This window comes from Entelurus aequoreus, linkage group LG05, assembly GCF_033978785.1.
Source record: "Entelurus aequoreus isolate RoL-2023_Sb linkage group LG05, RoL_Eaeq_v1.1, whole genome shotgun sequence".
In the NCBI taxonomy this organism is placed as follows: domain Eukaryota; kingdom Metazoa; phylum Chordata; class Actinopteri; order Syngnathiformes; family Syngnathidae; genus Entelurus; species Entelurus aequoreus.
The window spans coordinates 29,146,423-29,167,113 of NC_084735.1; the positions used below are offsets into that span (position 1 = coordinate 29,146,423).

Here is a 20,691-nt window from a genome sequence, read left to right on the forward strand (position 1 = left end):
AAAGTATGTTAGCTGTTTTTATTTGCACACATCTGTATTTCTAGTAAATATTCCTCTTTGACAGCAGCTCGTTCATTTCAGGCTGCCGGGCACTCACCTAAAAGAGAACGTGTTTTGGTTACACATCATCACACAAAAGTCCTTCACACTGCCTACTTGTACCATTTTTGGGAAGGAATGCAATATTTTCAGGTAGAATTCCAGTTTCGAGTGAGAACTGCCTGAACTTCTCCAGCAGATCCGTGCTGAGATCCTGTGCACGGCCTGTGTGGAGTCACATGATCAGGGTAAGTCTACCACTACAAACCCCAAAACCAGTGAAGTTGGCACGTTTTGTAAATCGTAAATAAAAACAGAATACAATGATTTGCAAATCCTTTTCAACCTATATTAAATTGAATACACTGCAAAGACAAGATACTTAACGTTCGAACTGGTCAACTTTATTTTTTGCAAATATTAGCTAATTTGGAATTTGATGCCTTCAACATGTTTCACAAAAGCTGGCACAAGTGGCAAAAAAGACTGAGAAAGTTGATGAATGCTCATCAATCACTTATTTGGAACATCCCACAGGTGAACAGGCTGATTGGGAACAGGTGGGTGCCAATATTGGGTTCTGTGGTCTGACGAGTCCACATTTCAAATTGTTTTTTGAAACTGTGGACGTGGTGTCCTCCGGAACAAAGAGGAAAAGAACCATCCGGATTGTTATAGGTGCAAAGTTGAAAAGCCAGCATGTGTGATGGTATGGGGGTGTATTAGTGCCCAAGACATGGGTAACTTACACATCTGTGAAGGCATCATTAATGCTGAAAGGTAAATACAGGTTTTGGAGCAACATAGGTTGCCATCCAAGCAACATTATCATGGACGCCCCTGCTTATTTCAGCAATATAATGCCAAGCCATGTGTTACAACAGCGCTGCTTCGTAGTAAAAGAGTGCGGGTACTAGACTGGCCTGCCTGTAGTCCAGACCTGTCTCCCATTGAAAATGTGTGGCGCATTATGAAGCCTAAAATACCACAACGGAGACCCTGGACTGTTGAACAACTTAAGCTGTACATCAAGCAAGAATGGGAAAGAATTCCACCTGAAAACCTTCAAAAATTGGTCTCCTCAGTTCCCAAACGTTTACTGAGTGTTGTTAAAAGGAAAGGCCATGTAACACAGCGGTAAAAATGCCCCTGTGCCAACGTTTTTGCAATGGGTTGCTGCCATTAAATTCTAAATTAATGATTATTTGCAAAAAATATTTAGTTTCTCAGTTCAAACATGAAATATCTTGTCTTTGCAGTCTATTCAATTGAATATAAGTTGAAAAGGATTTGCAAATCATTGTATTCTGTTTTTATTTACGATTTACACAATGTGCCAACTTCACTGGTTTTGGGTTTTGTACTACTACTTTGTGATGACCACGGATGGTGTGATGTATCCTTACCGTAAAGCTTGTTTATCACTGTTGGATTACCCCCGTCTAACTTTACAGTGTGCGTCAGGACGTACTGGTCGTACTTGACATCCACCACACGCATGTCGTTGGCGTTGCCCCAGCCTGATGGACAGATCTCATGAAAGCACAGGTGATGCATACCAACCCTTATTTTATTATGCTCAGCAGACAAATATTAAATATGCTTGCATAAAAAATGATGCCGTAAAAGGATTGACAATGACAGAGAGGTTATAATTAAACAATATTTTATTATTGTGTATTTTGGTTACCATATATACTTTCATTGGCTCTCGCTAGATGGAGTGTTTCAAAGTGTAGCACAAGTAAATCTAACCTTGCCGAAAAACTTTCCTGAATATATTTTTTTGGCGTTTTGTGCTCACCCCATACTTTTTCCTCCCACCACAAGGACTAAAAATCAATTACTTTAGCTTTTAGGCACGACTTAGGTTAGTTTGGCATTTATTTCACACATTTTTTTGAATTTTTCCTAAGACTCTGCACCTACCCTACAGTCTTCACGCCACCTCACACCTTGAAAACAGACGCATCCTTCTCTAAATATGTGGCTTGACATAGGTATGTGAATCTTACAACAACTCATGATTCAATTCAGAATAGTCTCTCGATTTAACAGGATTATTGAATTAAAAAAAAAAAAAGCCATTTGTTATTTGGTATAAAAAATATAGCGAAACCTTTCAAAACAGGTTACAGGTAAAAAATTTTTAAAAAACTCTTGGCTGCTATGTATGACATATACTGTACATGAAAAATAACCTTAAAATCGATTTAGATTCTAATTAATACAGAATCAGGATTCAGATGTGAATTGATTTTCTTTTCCGCGGAATGGACTTTAAAAAGCAAAGACATGGACAATAGAAAAAAATAATCCTATATATTACATCTGATGGAAGATTGCAGAAGAGAACAATTTATTCATCCATCCAGCCATCCATTTTCTACCGCTTGTCCTTCTCGGGGTCGCGGGGGTGGCTGAAGCCTATGAAAAAAAAATGCTGATCCTTCTGTTTGATATAGAAGCAAAAATGTTTTGATGTACTTTCCCACAAGCATATTTTTATTTAGATTTTTTTAACAAAATACAACTTTATTTATTATCGGTTTTGCACTATTTTAACTACGATATATATATATTTTTTAAAATAAGTCTGTATATTTGTTTCCTCTAAAAAGTCCAATAAAAATGTAGTTAAGAAAACTAGACGCATTAGATCGGTGGTTCTCAAACTTGTTTAACCAAGTACAGCCTCAGATAACACTTGGCTCTCCAAGTACCACCATAATGACCAACATTTAAATTCAGTAGCATAGTAGGCCTAAGTATTCATTAAAAACAAAGCAGGGGTTTTATTCAATAAGTATATTTTTGGCCACTGTAACATTACACTGTTTGAACATTACACGCGGTTTGAGCAATACCATTGTTTGAATATTTAATTGATTGATTCTTTGGCATACCACTACATAAAGTACCATTGGTTTGAGAATCATTGCATTAAATTAGGGGTAGGGAACCTACGGCTCCCGAGCCAGATGTGGCCCTTTTGATGACTGCATCTGGCTCTCAGCTAAATCTTAGCTGACATTGCTTAACACGATAAGTAATGAATAACTCCGCTGGTAATCACAGTGTTAAAAATAACGTTCTAAAATATAAAACATTCTCATGCATTTTAATCCATCCATCCGTTTTCTACCGCACCTGTTCAAGAAGTCGCATTAATGGTAAGAAGTATCTTAATTTATTATAGGTTAGCTTCAGAATAACAATGTTATTAAAAAGAACAAGAGACTTATTGTACTCTGAAAATGTTGGTCTTACTTAAAAATGCACGCATTTAGTTGTATTCAGTGTTAAAAAAAATATTATATGGCTCTCATAAAAATACATTTTAACATATTTGGCTTTCATGGCTCTGTCAGCCAAAAAGGTTCCCGACCCCTGCATTAGATCATGCATGAGTACTTAATATTATGACTGATAAATATATGCCCCATGTAACCTGTAATCCTGATACTGTATTGATAGATAAAAGCTTTTTTTTTTTTATACCAATAATGGCGTGTACTTTAGCAAATAAATAAACCTAATTGATTGAACCTAAAGTAGAGTTAGAGGTTGAATCATTCATTCACAATGCTACAGTATCAGTCACCCATAAGTCAAATTCCAGGTATTATTGTTCCTGGTCAAAGCAAAAACCTAAAAGAAAATTGAGGCGAAAGGTCTGATGTCATATCCCCCTCTACTTTTTTTAAATGATTTGTGGCGCCAACTATGGGTTGTACTCAAAAGGCATTGGAGGGCACACTAGCAATACATATATAGATGGGAACTTTTCACATTTAAACCCATAAGGTACTTAACGGTACCAATTTTCAGTACACTTATGTGTTAATAAATGTTAATTTGTTTATTATTAAAACCTAATTTTTTTGGGACATTTAACAGTGAGTTTATAATTCAAACCGTGCTGTACCATTTACAAAGAGTTTAAACTGTAAGTATTGTACTGTTTGATTGTAACGTGCATCTTAGTTGTAGTTTTCATGAACAAGTTTGTTAAAACTGCCATGTAAAATTGCTAATGCTAATCAGTAGCATGCGCATGGCATATCCAATGTAAATTAGCACCGAGCTATTGCATTTTGAAAAGTGGCACATTACTTTTGAGCGCTTTCTACAAGGCATACTTGCTTTGTTGACATGGAAAATTGCAACGTTACCTAGAGCCAGATTGTGCAATGCTGGAATGCTTGTTTCCCCGCCAAGTGTTTGGGCTAGTCCTGAGTCTGCGACCGGACGTGATGTCGAAATATGGCACAGTTTGATTTTACGTGAATCTATACCCAGCAGTACTGACAGAATTTGGTCAGTGCCTATGAAAGTACCAAATTCGGTACCCATCCTTAAGTACAGTACATACAGTATGTCCTCAGTCTTATAATCATTAGACAAAACGATCAATAACTTATGGCAAATCAATGCTAAGTCACAACTGTGCCCCGTCCATGTTTTTCAACTAATGTGCTCAAATTTGACATTAAAAAATGAAGTCCCCTTAAGGCGTGTACCAAATTCAATGAAGATTAAGCAAAACACCAGAAAGTGTTCTGTTGAGCTGTAGGAGAAATTTCAAGCCTATCCAACTTATTGGGTTTAAAAACGGCGCCGTTAATAGTAACAACAATAATAATAATAATAGCACAGGCAACACAGTAGAAGGACATGTGTTGACGCATTTGACCCTGTTGTGTGCAGCCTACTGTATATTTGTGCACACACTCACTTGTGTACGTGAACTTTCCAGGCATGTCCGTCTTCTTCGCCAGGTTGTTCATTCTCCAGCATGAGCCGTCAGATCTGCAGAGAAACGTGTTGACTAATGCTTCCCTTTAAAGAAAAAAAAAATGGTGTCTAACTCACTTCAAACTTGCATAGGACATATCCAGGTCACCGTCTGCAGTCGGGCCGAGCACGGCCGTGCCCATCTTCATACTGGCGCGGCGGTTGACAAACCATTGGCCGTTGGAGGCGAAACCAATCAGGTACCACTTGCCCGCCATCTGACGACATGTGCAATGTGTTTGCGTGCGAAATGATGCCCAGAATCTGAGAAGTCTCACATACCGCCTGTAGGTTGAAGTCCGCTTGGGGCAGGACTTCTGCAGACAGCCCCGTGGAGGCGAGGGCGACGGCCAGCAGTGTCAGCAGCAAGTTCATGGCGATGGTGAGGATGAAATGCAATGGCTCTGCCTGCCTGACATTTATATTTATATGGTGCCCCCCACCCCCCCACACTCACACTTGCATGCTGAATGGGAGCTGAGTGGAGTCCAAACACGTCCCTCACATTTTAACCCCATCCGGGTAGAATTCGTGGCAACAAAAACATGCCTGCTAATACTGTGGAGTTTTGCAACATTGCAAGTTCGGACTAAAAGTGGTAAACAAAACCAGCGAATTCCATGGCGCAGAGAGAGTGCAGAATTAAATTCAGATGTCAGCAGTTGCAGCACAAACGCTTCCATGGGATCTGAAACGGATCATCTGGTCTTGTGTTCTCTTTCTCTCTCAACGCTCTTGTCTCGTCATTTGACCCAAAGTTATGGCAATCAGGGGTCAGGGCGGGGTTAGTTGTCACGCTCACATCATCAAAACATCTTTTAATAATCATTCTTACATTTAACTGAAGCGTAAGGTGTTGGCTTGAAGTGCACATTCCTCTCCTCCTCCCCCCCCCACTCATTCAAACAAAGAGACTGTGCCAACCAACCCCATCAGTGGTTGCATCCTCACACAAAATGAGCAAGGAACGTGAATAAGAACCACATCTTTATGCCAGCCTTCTGTATTATGTCATACACTATATTGCCAAAAGTATTTGGCCACCCCAGTACGCAAAGAGCTTCATGGAATGGGTTTCCATGGCCGACCAGCTGCATCTAAGCCATACATCACCAAGTCCAATGCAAAGCGTCGGATACAGTGGTGTAAAGCACGTCGCCACAGGACTCTAGAGCAGTGGAGACGCGTTCTCTGGAGTGATGAATCACGCTTTTCCATCTGGAAATCTGATGGACGAGGGTTTGGAGGTTGCCAGGAGAACGGTATATTTTGGACTGCATACATATATATATATATATATATATATATATATATATATATATATATATATATATATATATATATATATATATATATATATATATATATATATATATATATATATATATATATATATATATATATATATAAATTTGGTGGAGGAGGAATTATAGTGTGGGGGTTTTTTTCAGGAGTTGTGCTTGGACCCTTAGTTCCAGTGAAAGGAACTTTGAATGCTCCAGGAAACCAAAACATTTTGAACAATTCCATGCTCCTAACTTTGTGGGAACAGTTTGGAGCGGGCCCCTTCCTCTTCCAACATGACTGTGCACCAGTGCACAAAGCAAGGTCCATAAAAACATGGATGACAGAGTCTGGTGTGGATGAACTTGACTGGCCTGCACAGAGTCCTGACCCGAACCCGATAGAACACCTTTGGGATGAATTAGAACGGAGACTGAGAGCCAGGCCTTCTCGACCAACATCAGTGTGTGACCTCACCAATGCGCTTTTGGAAGAATGGTCGAAAATTCCTAGAATTTTTTTGAAAGGACTAGTTGGCACAATCCCTGGGGACTCTGCATGGCAGGGGCGTCCTCCTCCCTGAGCCAGGCTTGCACTTGACCGCATACCTGAGTGAGGCTAGGTGACACTGCTGGGAGGCTTTTCCACCATTGGGACACATCTTCAGTTGTGTGCCCCAGCGCCACAGGGTGTTTCGCCCCGGCTTACCTCAAGACAACCTCTGACGAGGAAGGGCCCACCCCAGGGTGATCTAGCCCCTGGGTGTGTTCGTCCCATTAAGTGCTACCCTTAGCAGCCCAGCTGGTGTCACTCCGCAACCTTGTGGACAGCCTTCCCAGAAGAGTTGAAGCTGTAATAGCTGCAAAAGGTGGATCGACATCATATAGAACCCTATGGGTCAGGAATGGGATGGCACTTCAAGTTCATATGTGAGTCAAGGCAGGTGGCCAAATACTTTTGGCAATATAGTGTATATGTGAATATATGAGTACATGTGACGACCAACCTCAAATGGAATTTCTGACTAGCATCAAGGCTAACAATCGTGTCAAGCTAGTTATGTATTTATTGCTTTTGCGTCGCACTTTTCAAAGATCCATACAGTGCATCCGAAAGGTATTCATGGTGTTTCACTTTTTCCACATTTTGTTATGTTAATGAACTTATTCAATTTTGGAATAAGTTCATTAACATAAGTTCATTTTTGTCCTTAAGATTCTACACCTAATACCCCATAAGGAAAATGGGAAAACGTTTATAGAATTTTTTTTCAAATGTATTAAAACTAAAAAACTAAAAAAAAATCCCATGTACATAAGTATTCAGTATTCACAGCCTTTGCTCAATACTTTTTTGATGCACCCTTGGCAGCAATTACAGCCTCAAGTCTTTTTCAATACAATGCCACAAGCTTGGCACACCTATCTTTGGGCAATTTTGCCCATTCCTCTTTGCAGCACCTCTCAAAATCCATCAGATTGGATGGGGAGCATTGGTTTTCATCCAGGATGCCATTGCTGCATTCATCTTAGTCTAGTCAGGGAGGTGACCAAGCACAGTCCAGTGTTGCCAACTCCTCGGTAAGGAAAGTAGCTATTGGTTGCTAGATGACATCACCAACTCATTTGCATAATTGATTGCAACGGACACTGTAGAAGAGAGTAATAATGTTGCGGGAGAGATAAAACGTGAGTTAGGAAACGATAAAAATGATTACAACTGCAAATTAACTTTCATCTTAGTTTGTTTTCTATTAATTTATTTTGTTCGGCATTGTTAAATGTTAGAGTTACAAAATGTATTGATGATGGGGTTAGGACCTTGCAGTGATTTACTTTCAGCGTGTTAGTGAGGAAACATTTACATCAACATGGCCTGAAATTCCCCCAAACTGAACTCATCACTATGGGGGAATTTCAGGCCATTTTAAAGGATCAAGAAACTGGTTCTACTGGGCACTATACTGGTTTTTAAATTGTTTTACTGAAACATAAAAATGTTTACCGATTGTGTGTTTTTAATGTAAATTTTGTAAGTAATGTATTTTTATTTAAATTATTGTGTGCGACTACTGTTGTTTTTGTTGTTGTTACAGGTCACTTTTGTAAAACAGATTTTAATCTCAATGAGTTTTCACCTGCTTAAATAAAGGAAAATTTAAAATTAAATGAATCTTGCTCTGTAAACCGAGGCACACGCCCATTTCATTTGCAGTCTACTAATAAAAGTTTCAATCAATCAATCAAACGACTAAGAGGTGTTTGGGCCTCCTCTATGCTCTGATTGCAGCTGGGACTGCTGCGTGAGGCTACTGTCACCCTGACTGACTGTGAGGAGGGGCTCGTTGAGGAAATTAACTGCAGAGCGATACCTGCTTTAATGTCTTTAAACCCCACCGCCCCCCAAATTTGCTAGATTTGTCTTTAGTTGATTTTGAGGGGGGGGAAAAGTCGCTAGGCAGAGTTGGAAAGTCGTCCGATTTAGCGAGAAAGTTGGCAAGTTGGCAACACTGGCAGAGACAACAAGGGAAGTGCTTTCAGGATTATAAGTGATTACTAGAAGGTAGGGTTGTACGGTATACCGGTATTAGTATAGTACCGCGATACTAATGAATCATATTTGGTACTATACCGCTTCTAAAATGTACCGGTCCCCTCCCTGCCCCAGTCATCGTCACGTCATGTCATTGCTGGTTTACGAGCAGAGGAGCATGTTTGGCAGCGCACAATCACAGAGTACTTACAAGCAGACAAGGTGTGTAGACAGAAAAGGGAGAACAGACGAATTTTGACTTAAAAACTAATGATAAAGGTGAAGTTATAACACTGAAACTCCCACCGGAAGAGGTGCTTTAAGACGTGGCTAGCTAGCTAGCGGCTAACCCCGACTTAAACAAGTTGAAAAACTTATTCGGGTGTTACCATTTAGTGGTCAATTGTACGGAATATGTACTTCACTGTGCAATCTACTAATAAAAGTCTCAATCAATCAATCAAAGCCGCGGTCTGCAGTGTTGTAACTACTTCCAAATCACTAATCCTCGCCTCCATGGCGACAAATAAAGTAAGTTTCTTACAAGTATCATCCATGCAGGACGAGGAATAGCTAAACATGTTTCACTACACACTGTAGCTCACCGGCGTCAAAATGGAAACAAACGCCATGGTGGATCTACACCTAACATCCACTGTAATGATACCAAGTACAGGAACATATATAGTCGATACTACTATAATTACATCGATATTTTTGAGCATCGCAAAATCTTATTTAGTTAAAAAAAAAATGTATATCATGTTTATAAACTCAGTAAATATATCCCTGGACACACGAGGACTTTGAATATGACCAATGTATGATCCTGTAACTACTTGGTATTGGATTGATACCCAAATTTGTGGTGTCATCCAAAACTAATGTAAAGTATCAAACAACAGAAGAATAAGTGATTATTCAATTTTAACAGAAGTGTAGATAGAACATGTTGAAAGAGAAAGTAAGCAGATATGCAGGGGCGCCGAAAAGGGGGGTAAAGGAGACGGATTCTAGAGGCCCATGATGGAGGGGGGCCCAGAGAGGCCCCTAATGATGATGAAATTATAATACAGGGGGCCCTGTAAAGATTCTTTTCATGGGGTCCCAAAATCCCTAGCGGCGCCCCTGCAGATATGAACAGTAAATGAACAAGTAGATTAATAATTAATTTTCTACCACTTGTCCTTAATAATTTTGACAAAATAATAGAATGATAAATGACACAATATGTTACTGCATACGTCAGCAGACTAATTAGGAGCCTTTGTTTGCTTACTTACTACTAAAAGACAAGTGGTCTCGTATGTTCACTATTTTATTTAAGGACAAACTTGCAATAAGAAATATATGTTTAATGTACCGTTGGATTTTTTGTTAAAATAAAGCCAATAATGCCATTTTTTGTTGTCCCTTTTATTTAGAAAAGTACCGAAAAGTATCAAAATACATTTGGTACCGGTACCAAAATATTGGTATCGGGACAACACTACTAGTAGGTGTAGACAAGGTATATATCTTCACATATCTATATCTTCACGTACTTATACACCTATTTGTTCCAGCTTTGAATATAAGATGACTCTATAAGACCTGATTTTGGAAATGGCAAGAACCAAAAACCTAATTGCGTTTTCATATCAGTCTAATCATATTTCATTCCGCTGCTTGGAAGCTGTTTGGCGACTGTGCGTCATCGATGGCATTATCTTAAAATTAGCATCATAGCTCCTCTTCTGTTGTTTGCTATCTTGCTAACAACCTTTGAGATACCTTTTTTCTTTGTGCCATGCCTGTATCTTTTTAGGTCAATGGGGTGTGTGAGTGACAGGAAGAAAAGCTCTGACGAGCTCGGAGCCACGTGTAGAGCATTACAGTTGTACCTCGCTACTCTGAATATTGCAGATTTTGATTGTCCATCCATCCATTTTCTACCGCTTATTCCCTTCGGGGTCGCGGGGGGCGCTGGAGCCTATCTCAGCTACAATCGGGCGGAAGGCGGGGTACACCCTGGACAAGTCGGATTTTGATTGTTTTGTAAAAAATTTTTTTAAAGCATATTGTGATATTATACAACAATTATGCTCTAAATTAAGCATTTTAAAGCATAAATGAACATAGTTTTATTTTTGGTGACTAGAGGAAACCAAAAGGCGGTTGGTTGATCTCTGCTTGAATTGCTGCAATGTTCACATTGTTGCGCATATGTCAATGATATAAACAGTTTTCTGCAGTAATAAGTCATAGTAACACTGTATAATTTTATCAGTGGATTCGCTCCGATTAAATTCTTATCAATTTTATCAAATTGTGGACTTTGATTTCAAGGGCTTCAAAGCAGTGATGTCATGGAATCCAAGCTGATATACTGCTCACTGCCACCAGGTGGCATGTTTGCTCTATAAGCTGCTCCATCCATCCATCCATTTTTTACCGCTTGACCCGTTCGGGGTCGCGGGGGGTGCTGGAGCCTATCTCAGCTGCTTCAAGCGGAAGGCAGGGTACCCCCTGGACAAGTCGCCACCTCATCACAGGGCCAACACAGATAGACAACATTCACACTCACATTCCCACACTCGGGCCAATTTAGTGCTGCCAATCAACCTATCCCCAGGTGCATGTTTTTGGAGGTGGGAGGAAGCCGGAGTACCCGGCGGGAACCCACACACTCACGAGGAGAACATGCAAACTCCACACAGAAAGATCCAGAGCCCAGGATCGATCCCAGGACCTTCGTATTGTGAGGTACATGCACTAACCCCTGTACCACCGTGCTCACTTGCATAAAAACATTACATATCCAAACAATCCATTCATGCAACATAACGGAAAAGTGCCCCATAGGACATATTTTGTGGGCTAAGTAATGGTTTTGTGATTACCTTTGTCACAGGGAACATTGTATAAATAGCCATTTATCGAAAAGAAGAACAACTACATTCAGGTGTGCCGCAAGGTTCCATTCTTGAGCCCCTTCTGTTGTTAATCTCTATTAAGGATTTTACTGCAATATCTGACTCTTGTCTTTCAAGTTTTATTGAGGATGATACAAATATTGCCTTGTCTCACTTGGATCTCACAAACTGAATACACCTCAAATCAAACCATATTTTTATTTTTTTAGAAATACAACTTTTTCCAAAGCAACAACCAAAGCTGCTAATTGGTAACATCAATGTACAAAATGTCTTGGTATATTAGTTGATGAAAAATTGTCCAAGGGAAGCCACATTGAGTATGTAAATTAACAAACAAAAAAATCCTAATAGAGGATTTTCCCCTTAAAGTACCAATGATTGTCACACACACAATAGGTGTGGTGACATTTCTCTCTGCATTTGACCCATTCCCTGGGAGGGGAGCAGTGAGCAGCAGCAGTGGCTGCGCCAGGAATAATTTTTGGTGATTTAACCCCCAATTCCAACCCTTGATGCTGAGTGCCAAGCAGGGAGGTAATGGGTCCAATTTTTTTAGTCTTTGGTATGACTCGGCCGGGGTTTGAACTCACGACCTACCGATCAAGTTAATCAATAAGTTAATATGATGTCTCTAAGGGGAAGAAGATGGATGGATGTATCCATATTTGAATAATCGTGATATTGATTGGGGCGCTTCATATTCCTAATACCTTAGAGGCGAAGCACACTTTTTTAGAAATTGTGCCTATCGTTCACAAAAAGACAAACGTTTTTTGTTTCGTTTTGCATTCTATTTTGTAATAATCTACAATCTAGGTGGCTAGCAATGTAGCTAATGGGAGCAATCCATTCTGCCTCGAAATCAGTTTAAAAATGCATTCAAAAACTGCCAACAATACAATAATTTACGTTTCGTAACCTGTATAATAACTAAACTGTTTTGTAAGAGCGAACACTGAGGAACTGTTTATTTAGCGTAGTAACTCAACGTCTTGAGACGGCATGCAAAAGCATTAGCCGTAAGCTAGCTACGGCAAGAAGTAAGCTCGTTTTCGTGTCAGGAGCTGAATGGCTTATGAGGCTGTAATACCCAACAAAATGCAGTAGGACACCAATCTGTACCGACTGAAAAACATGAACAATCATATTACAGTGTCTCTAAAGTATTAGCACACATTTCATGTTTTGTTTGTACACAGCTAGCTCGACAGCGTATGTAATTGTATTAAAAAGCACGACATGCTGCGTGGATCATGATCGACATTAAAGTGACTCACTCGATGGACAGTTGTGCATTTGGTCCAGCTGGCCGGGGACGTGTCCTGTTCATTTTGGGTAAGCAATCCATTTATGTCCACATAGTTTGGCTCCAAGTTTAACATTTACACCGTCAAGTCACGCCGACCTCACTCTCTTGGCTTCCGTCTGCTTCAATGTTTCAGCCTTCCTTTTTGCTTTCTTCTTTAAGCAGCAGTTCATCCTCAGTATATTCAGCATCAAAAAGATTAGGTTGTAAATCCTCATTTGTCCAAAAATAGTTGTCTTTGTTGTCTGTTACCAAGTCTGGCATGACTACAACACACTCCCGTCTGGTTCCAGAAGTAAGAACACACATTTCTTGCCGGAAGTTGGCGGTGCATTGCTATGGAAAAGGAAATACATTTGTGGAAATAAGTTCTGATAATGAATAAAATGACCAAAATATGGTAATTATTGAACATATTACATATTGTTAGGAAGGTGTCTGTTATTACATTATATATTTACTTGCCGTTTGTATATAAAACGTTGATGGAGGGTTTTGAAGTTGTTTAGAGGGCTTTGTAGGCCACAACGATGACTCCCGTTAGCCGCAACTTTCAATCGTTTTTATCATCTTTAAAATCCTATAAAAAAAGACAAGTGTGTTTTTGTCTCTGAACGATAGGCAGAATTCCCCCCAAAAAGTGCAGTTCCCTTTTGAGCAGGTACCTGTACTTTTAATTCGGAAAATATTCTTGAGAATGATTTCAAACTTGACTAATCAAGCACCATCTGCACATTCTATGTGGTAAATGTTGTCAATTGGCTCCACTGATTTGCTTCAAACTCAAGATTGGCCGATAATCGGTGACGATGTTTGTCATTTTGACATATATCGTATCGACCTCTTTTATCGGTATACTACATCAGCAGATACCATATATACACATATGATACCAGTATTTAGTATTACAAAAAAAACTATTTGTCTAGTACATAGTTATAAACACTGCTCATGCACCAGCGTGTGTTTTATACACAAACAAAGCAGTGTGCTCTCTTGAGCAATCCTCAGTGCAACGCCGCCCTCTACAGAATATCTACTCATTAAAATGTTGTAGTTTACAGTGGTGTGGAAGTGCACTGCACTATACTGACATATGATTATAATATTTTGCACCTGTCACATAGCTGAAGAAGTGCATTTATGACAACCGGCATGGATGGCAAATAAAGCTTTCAGTTGCACATTAAATGCAGACATGATTTAAACCAGTGGTGTACAAACTACGGCCCGCGAGCCAAATGCAGCTCGCCAGCCTCTCCAATTTGGCTCGCAAGACGTCATGAGTTCAACAAAGCATCGCTGAGGGCTTTTAAATCAATCTTCCATACCAGGTGATCTCTGAAAGCTACATATTTGCTGCCATCTTGTGGACAATGTGAGTAAATCAGATCAATGACCCTTGAAAGTGCTTCTTAAATAGTAGCAAAGCATTTCCTTATATGACACAGTCCAAACAACCTTCCCTAGTCATGGTGCAAAAAACCCCACAAAGGAACAAATGCAAATAACATAAAGGTCAGCACACACGGTCACACAAAACACAACCTACTCACTGAAGTTAAGTTAAAGTTAAAGTACCAATGATTGTCACACACACACTAGGTGTGGTGAAATTTGTCCTCTGCATTTGACCCATCCCCTTGTTCACCCACTGGGAGGTGAGGGGAGCAGTGAGCAGCAGCGGTGGCCACGCCCGGGAATCATTTTGGTGATTTAACACCCAATTCCAACCCTTGATGCTGAGTGCCAAGCAGGGAGGTAATGTGTCCCATTTTTATAGTCTTTGGTATGACTCGGCCGGGGTTTGAACTCACGACCTACCAATCTCAGGGCGGACACTGAGCTGAACATTGTGGATATTATGAAAAACATCCAAACACCATAAAAAAGTATAAAATACACCCATTTAAATTAATTGTAGTGCATGATGGGAAAAATTTAAAACACACTCTCCACCCATATCCATGTTTGCCGCATTTTAGCGGCTTGATATTTCTGTTCGTAAACAAGGTAGGAGTCAAACTTTTACACTTTTACATACTGTTAATATACAATTATATCCATCATATTGATATAATATGTGCACACACACACACACACACACACATACATATATATATATATATATATATATATATATATATATATATATATATATATATATATATATATATATATATATATATATATATATATATATATATATATATACACACTACCGTTCAAAAGTTTGGGGTCACATTGAAATGTCCTTATTTTTGAAGGAAAAGCACTGTACTTTTCGATGAAGATAACTTTAAACTAGTCTTAACTTTAAAGAAATACACTCTATACATTGCTAATGTGGTAAATGACTATTCTAGCTGCAAATGTCTGGTTTTTGGTGCAATATATACATAGGTGTTTAGAGGCCCATTTCCAGAAACTGTCACTCCAGTGTTCTAATGGTACAATGTGTTTGCTCATTGGCTCAGAAGACTAATTGATGATTAGAAAACCCTTGTGCAATCATGTTCACACATCTGAAAACAGTTTAGCTCGTTACAGAAGCTACAAAACTGACCTTCCTTTGAGCAGATTGAGTTTCTGGAGCATCACATTTGTGGGGTCAATTAAACGCTCAAAATGGCCAGAAAAAGAGAACTTTCATCTGAAACTTGACAGTCTATTCTTGTTCTTAGAAATGAAGGCTATTCCACAAAATTGTTTGGGTGACCCCAAACTTTTGAACGGTAGTGTATATATATATATATATATATATATATATATATATATATATATATATATATATATATATATATATATATATACACATACATACAGTACAGGCCAAAAGTTTGGACACACCTTCTCATTTCAATGAATTTTCTTTATTTTCCAGACTATTTACATTGTAGATTGTCACTGAAGGCATCAAAACTATGACACCTGTGAAGTGAAAACCCTTTCAGGTGACTACCTCTTGAAGCTCATCGAGAGAATGCCAAGAGTGTGTAAAACAGTAATCCGAGGCAAGGATGGGTATTTTGAAGAAACTAGAATATAAAACATGTTTTCAGTTATTTCACCTTTTTTTCTTAAGTACATAACTCCAAATGTGTTCATTCATAGTTTTGATGCTTTCAGTGACAATCTACAATGTAAATAGTCATGAAAATAAAGAAAACACATTGAATGAGAAGGTGTGTCCAAACTTTTGGCCTGTACTGTAAATATCTCTCTCTATATAATATATATATATATATATATATATATATATATATATATATATATATATATATATATATATATATATATATATATATATATATATATATATATATATATATATATATATAATGTGTATATATATATATATATTATATATATATATATATATATATATATATATATATATATATAATGTGTATATATATATATATATATATATATGTGTATATATATATATATGTGTATATATATGTATGTGTATATATATATATATATATATATATATATATATATATATATATATATAATACGCACACACACACATGTTGAGGAAACTAGACCACGTCAGTGTGGCCTGAGCGAGGAGACGCCGAGGCATCGGCCATAGAGAGGAAGTCAACCCAGTTCTGGTAGAGGCCTCGTGAATTTGTTCCCGTGGCGACGGCGAGCCCGCACAGGCGTCTCTGGCCCGTTTTGTTCCTCAGGGCCAGCTGAGCCTCCCGCTCTGTCACGTTAAAGCTGATATTCATCACCTGCGCCACCAGCAGGTACATCAGGCCGCCCGTTACGATGACGCCGTACCAGGCACACGTGAAGCAGAGCGCTGAGCTGCAAGAGGTCAAAAAAGTCATATTCAATAAGAAATGAAGACTACAATGCTGGTTATTGTACCGATCTCCAGATATTGTGCAAATATGCCCTCTAGTGGTTGAAAGCAGTATAGGACGTGATGTCAGAGCAATTTAATTGGATGCTAATGCTCAGAGGTGGGACCAAGTCATTGCTTTGCAAGTCACAAGTAAGTCTCAAGTCTTTGCCCTCAAGTCTCGAGTCAAGTCCCGAGTCAAGACAGGCAAGTCCAGAGTCAAGTCCAAAGTCAAGACTGGAAAGTCTCAAGTCAAGTCACAAGTCCTGCATTTTGAGTTTCGAGTCCTTTCAAGTCCTTTTGACCACAGACTAATACATTTACACAGATTGTGTATGCTTTTAAACCGCTGTATTTATTTATTAAAACAAGTGCATTTGAAATAGCAGGAAAGAAAATAGTACTGACATTGCAATTCATAATAGCACTATTAACCAGTCATTTTAATAGTTTAAACAATTTTAAACATTTAACTCATTCCTTTACAGAATAAACACATTTGCAAAAACAAGTGCAACTGTACTTATTTGTACAAAAGTGTTAACATTGTATTTCCATGGCATATTGCATTGTAACTAGTTCCACAGCAGTTTCTATTCTGTTCTTACCTTATCTCATTGATCTCATCTCATACTGTATGTGTGTTGATGTGTGCGTACACATGAAAAACATAAATACATGAACATAACAATGAACAGAGTTGTACTTTTTAGATGTCAGGGCCCTATGCAATATGTACACATATTCTTAATATAGTATACATTTTAACTGACCTTTATTTGACTAGGTTTGTCTTTTTGTAGGTGGCTAAAATATGCGGTGCTGCTGACCGCCGTCTAACGTTATGTTACTGTGTGTGATACATTGACTAACGTAACGTTAAGTGTAGGTACCTCATGCAACCCTGCTTAAAAAATCACTTGACAAAAAGTATGAATAAGGTAGCAAACTGCAGTGGACGCAACATATTGCCGTGTTTGAAATGACGTTATAACCATAAACATCTTATAAGTAGACGCAATATTGGTTGCTGTGACGCAAGCAATTTGCATCTTGAAGTGGTGATGAGGAGCCGGCGAGCAGCCTAAACTGACAGTTGACAGGTAGAAAACAAAGATGCCGGGCTGGTGTTCAGCGTTTTCCTGCTCAAATGAGCGGACTGTTGAAAATAGGAATCGGGGGATTACTTTTCACAAGTAAGATTTAACAATGTACTACTGGTTGTATTTTATGAAAATAACATTACCACAGAGTTGAGAAGGAGCAAAGATCTTCAATATTTGTATGTGAAAATCACAAATAAATCTTCTGGGGGAGGATGACGCCCCTACAGGGGTTTGGTTTACAAACTTTCAGCCCCACCTAAAACAAAATTCACCAGCCGCCATTGATTATGATGCATTCTCATTTTAGGCAAAATATAAGACAATACTTTCTTAACAGTATAATTGTAACCAGGAATAAGTCTTCAAGTAACAATATTCAAATACTGACATTGTTGGGTAAAACAGAATTTGGTTTTATTCTGAATCCAGTGAAACAGATTGGTGGTTTTAGCTGATATAAAGACTTTCAGGTGTTTATATATGTTTAAGTATTTGGCAGACGCTTTTATCCAAAGCGACATACATAAAAAATACATATATAACAATCACTGTAAACATTATCATTTAAGGGAAGAATGTAATACAAAATATCAATACAAAGTGTCATGACAGAATAAACTCTCTGCTGCTGCAGCAACAGAGATACGGTCTATAAGATATATAGATATCTAATGTATTCATACATTGTTTATGTAGCATAGTAACGTAATCATATTGTTTCTTCAATTTAAAAATAGCTGACCGTTTTTCCCCCTTCTCTGGGATTATATTCCCAGTTTTAATCTCAGACGTCTGGTCACTTATAGCGTATAAGAATATTCTATTACTGTTAAGCAAACTATGAATAATAAAACATGTGTCTGTTATCATAGCTACACGTATGACGAAAAAGCGCGTGAAAATGAGTGGTATTCAGTGAGGTAAAATGAATTAAATGCGCTGACAGTTCATTGCTCCTGCCAAATGAATTGCACTGAGTGGAGCGGATCACCGCGGATCACCACTCCAAGATGGCGGCCCCGCGTCTCGTCTGCGCCAGTAGGCAGTAGTGCTCGATGCTGTGTACCCTTATAAGATGTCTATGGTTATGAACTTATGACGTTAGCAGTGAGTTTACAGCCTCACTGATTTAACTACACAGCAAATAAAAGGCATGTTACTTAGCCAATAAACGTTATCTTACATTCAAAACTTACCCTTCTTTGTGCAACTTCAAATGTCGAACGAAGTTGGAAGTTGTTGCGTCTCCGTCTGTAATATTCCAACTGCGTGATTTGCATACGGCAATTCGTTGACCAAGTCGTAGTTTTTATACCCGAACGAAACCAACTTTGGTATAAATCTTTCTCACTGGCGCGTTGTTTGACAACTCTTGTTCATTGGTTGTCCTGCAATTTGATTGGCTGAATGCTGTGTGATGAAAACAATGTAGATCTAATTTGATTGGCTGTTGTACTGAGAGCACACACGCTGACACGCAGCACACACGCTTATAGACAGACACGTACAAAATGAAAGCTACGGAGCGCTCCCAAATAACTTTTTAAGCTTTAGGTTTTGGGGAAAGTAGCAAGTCATGTCAAGTCAAAAGGGTCAAGTCCAAGTGAAGTCACAAATCATTGATGTTAAAGTCTAAGTCGAGTTGCAAGTCTCTTTACATTTTGTCAAGTCGAGTCTAAAGTCATCAAATTCATGACTCGAGTCTGACTCGAGTCCAAGTCATGTGACTCGAGTCCACACCTCTGCTAATGCTGCTTTTTCACTGCACGAGGGTGTCCAAAGTGTGGCTAAAGGACCCTTTTAAGCATGTTTTTGTAAAAATAAAATGAAAAATGGTTATAGATATTAGCTATTAGATCAGTGCTTCTCAACTATTTTTGTTACGCCCCCACCCCAGGAAAAAGAAAACATTTTGCGCGCTCCCACTCACCACCGTGACTGTATATAATATAAATTGTCTAAAAAATTGTTATAAGTACACCTCAGCATAACATTGTACTATTAAATAAAACAAAACAAAAAAACTAAACAAAAAAAAACAATAAAATAAAATATATATATTTATATCAAGTTTATTTAATATTGAAAATATGTAAGGTGCATTAATTCCCCCGTAATAAAAACAAAACAAAAAAAACCTTAAACTATAAAAAAAAATTGACCAACTTGAGCCATTTGATACTGAAAAATACAATTACCGGTAAATAAACATGATAATAATACCTTCACATTTATCAGCAAGATTAAGTCAGGAGCATAAAATATAAAACAATTTATGCAGATTTTTTTAATCAAAATGTGGAAGTCAGAAGCACTGCATAAGACTGTTTTGCTATGTTCGGCTAGCATATAGCTACCATATTTAGACACTGTTTATTGGTTTTAGCACCTGCAGTGCACAAAGTGTATTGAACTAATTCCTTCGTTATGTCATGACAAAAAAATGGAAGTTTTATTTGAGACTAAAGTGATATTTTTGGATAAAAAAATACATCCTTAAAACACTTCTAACATTTACAACTTTACAACTGGATTTCCTCAATAAAATTATGACTATTCTTGTAAATTACAAGAATAGTCATAATTTTATTGAGGAAATCCATCCCTATGTTGTGAGAAATACATCATCTTTCAAGACAATAAACCATAATAACAGTTGGAATTTTATAAGAATAGTCACATGTTCAGAGAAAAAACTAAATCTTGAAGAAATGAAGAAGCCAAAACAAACAAAAAAATCCAAAATGTATACGATTTCAACTTCAAATCATCTTTTTTAGATTATGATAAACATAATCAACACAACACAACTTCTGATACGATACCGATATTGAAACCTTGCGTATGGGC

General features: G+C 38.2%; 1 protein-coding gene across 1 annotated transcript in view; it reads right to left on the reverse strand.

Annotated features, from left to right (window-relative positions):
* Positions 1-3: 3 nt before the first annotated feature.
* The window catches only part of LOC133650429 (palmitoyltransferase ZDHHC23-A-like), a 27,266-nt gene continuing 6,578 nt past the window's right edge, over positions 4-20,691 (reverse strand). Inside the window, exons 4-9 of the mRNA XM_062047656.1 lie at positions 16,461-16,698; positions 4,915-5,054; positions 4,778-4,851; positions 1,446-1,559; positions 163-264; positions 4-97 (exon numbers count right to left, since the gene is read on the reverse strand). Coding sequence (XP_061903640.1) covers positions 78-97; positions 163-264; positions 1,446-1,559; positions 4,778-4,851; positions 4,915-5,054; positions 16,461-16,698 — 688 coding nt within the window. The 3' untranslated portion in view covers positions 4-77. The remainder of the gene's footprint in view (positions 98-162; positions 265-1,445; positions 1,560-4,777; positions 4,852-4,914; positions 5,055-16,460; positions 16,699-20,691) is intronic.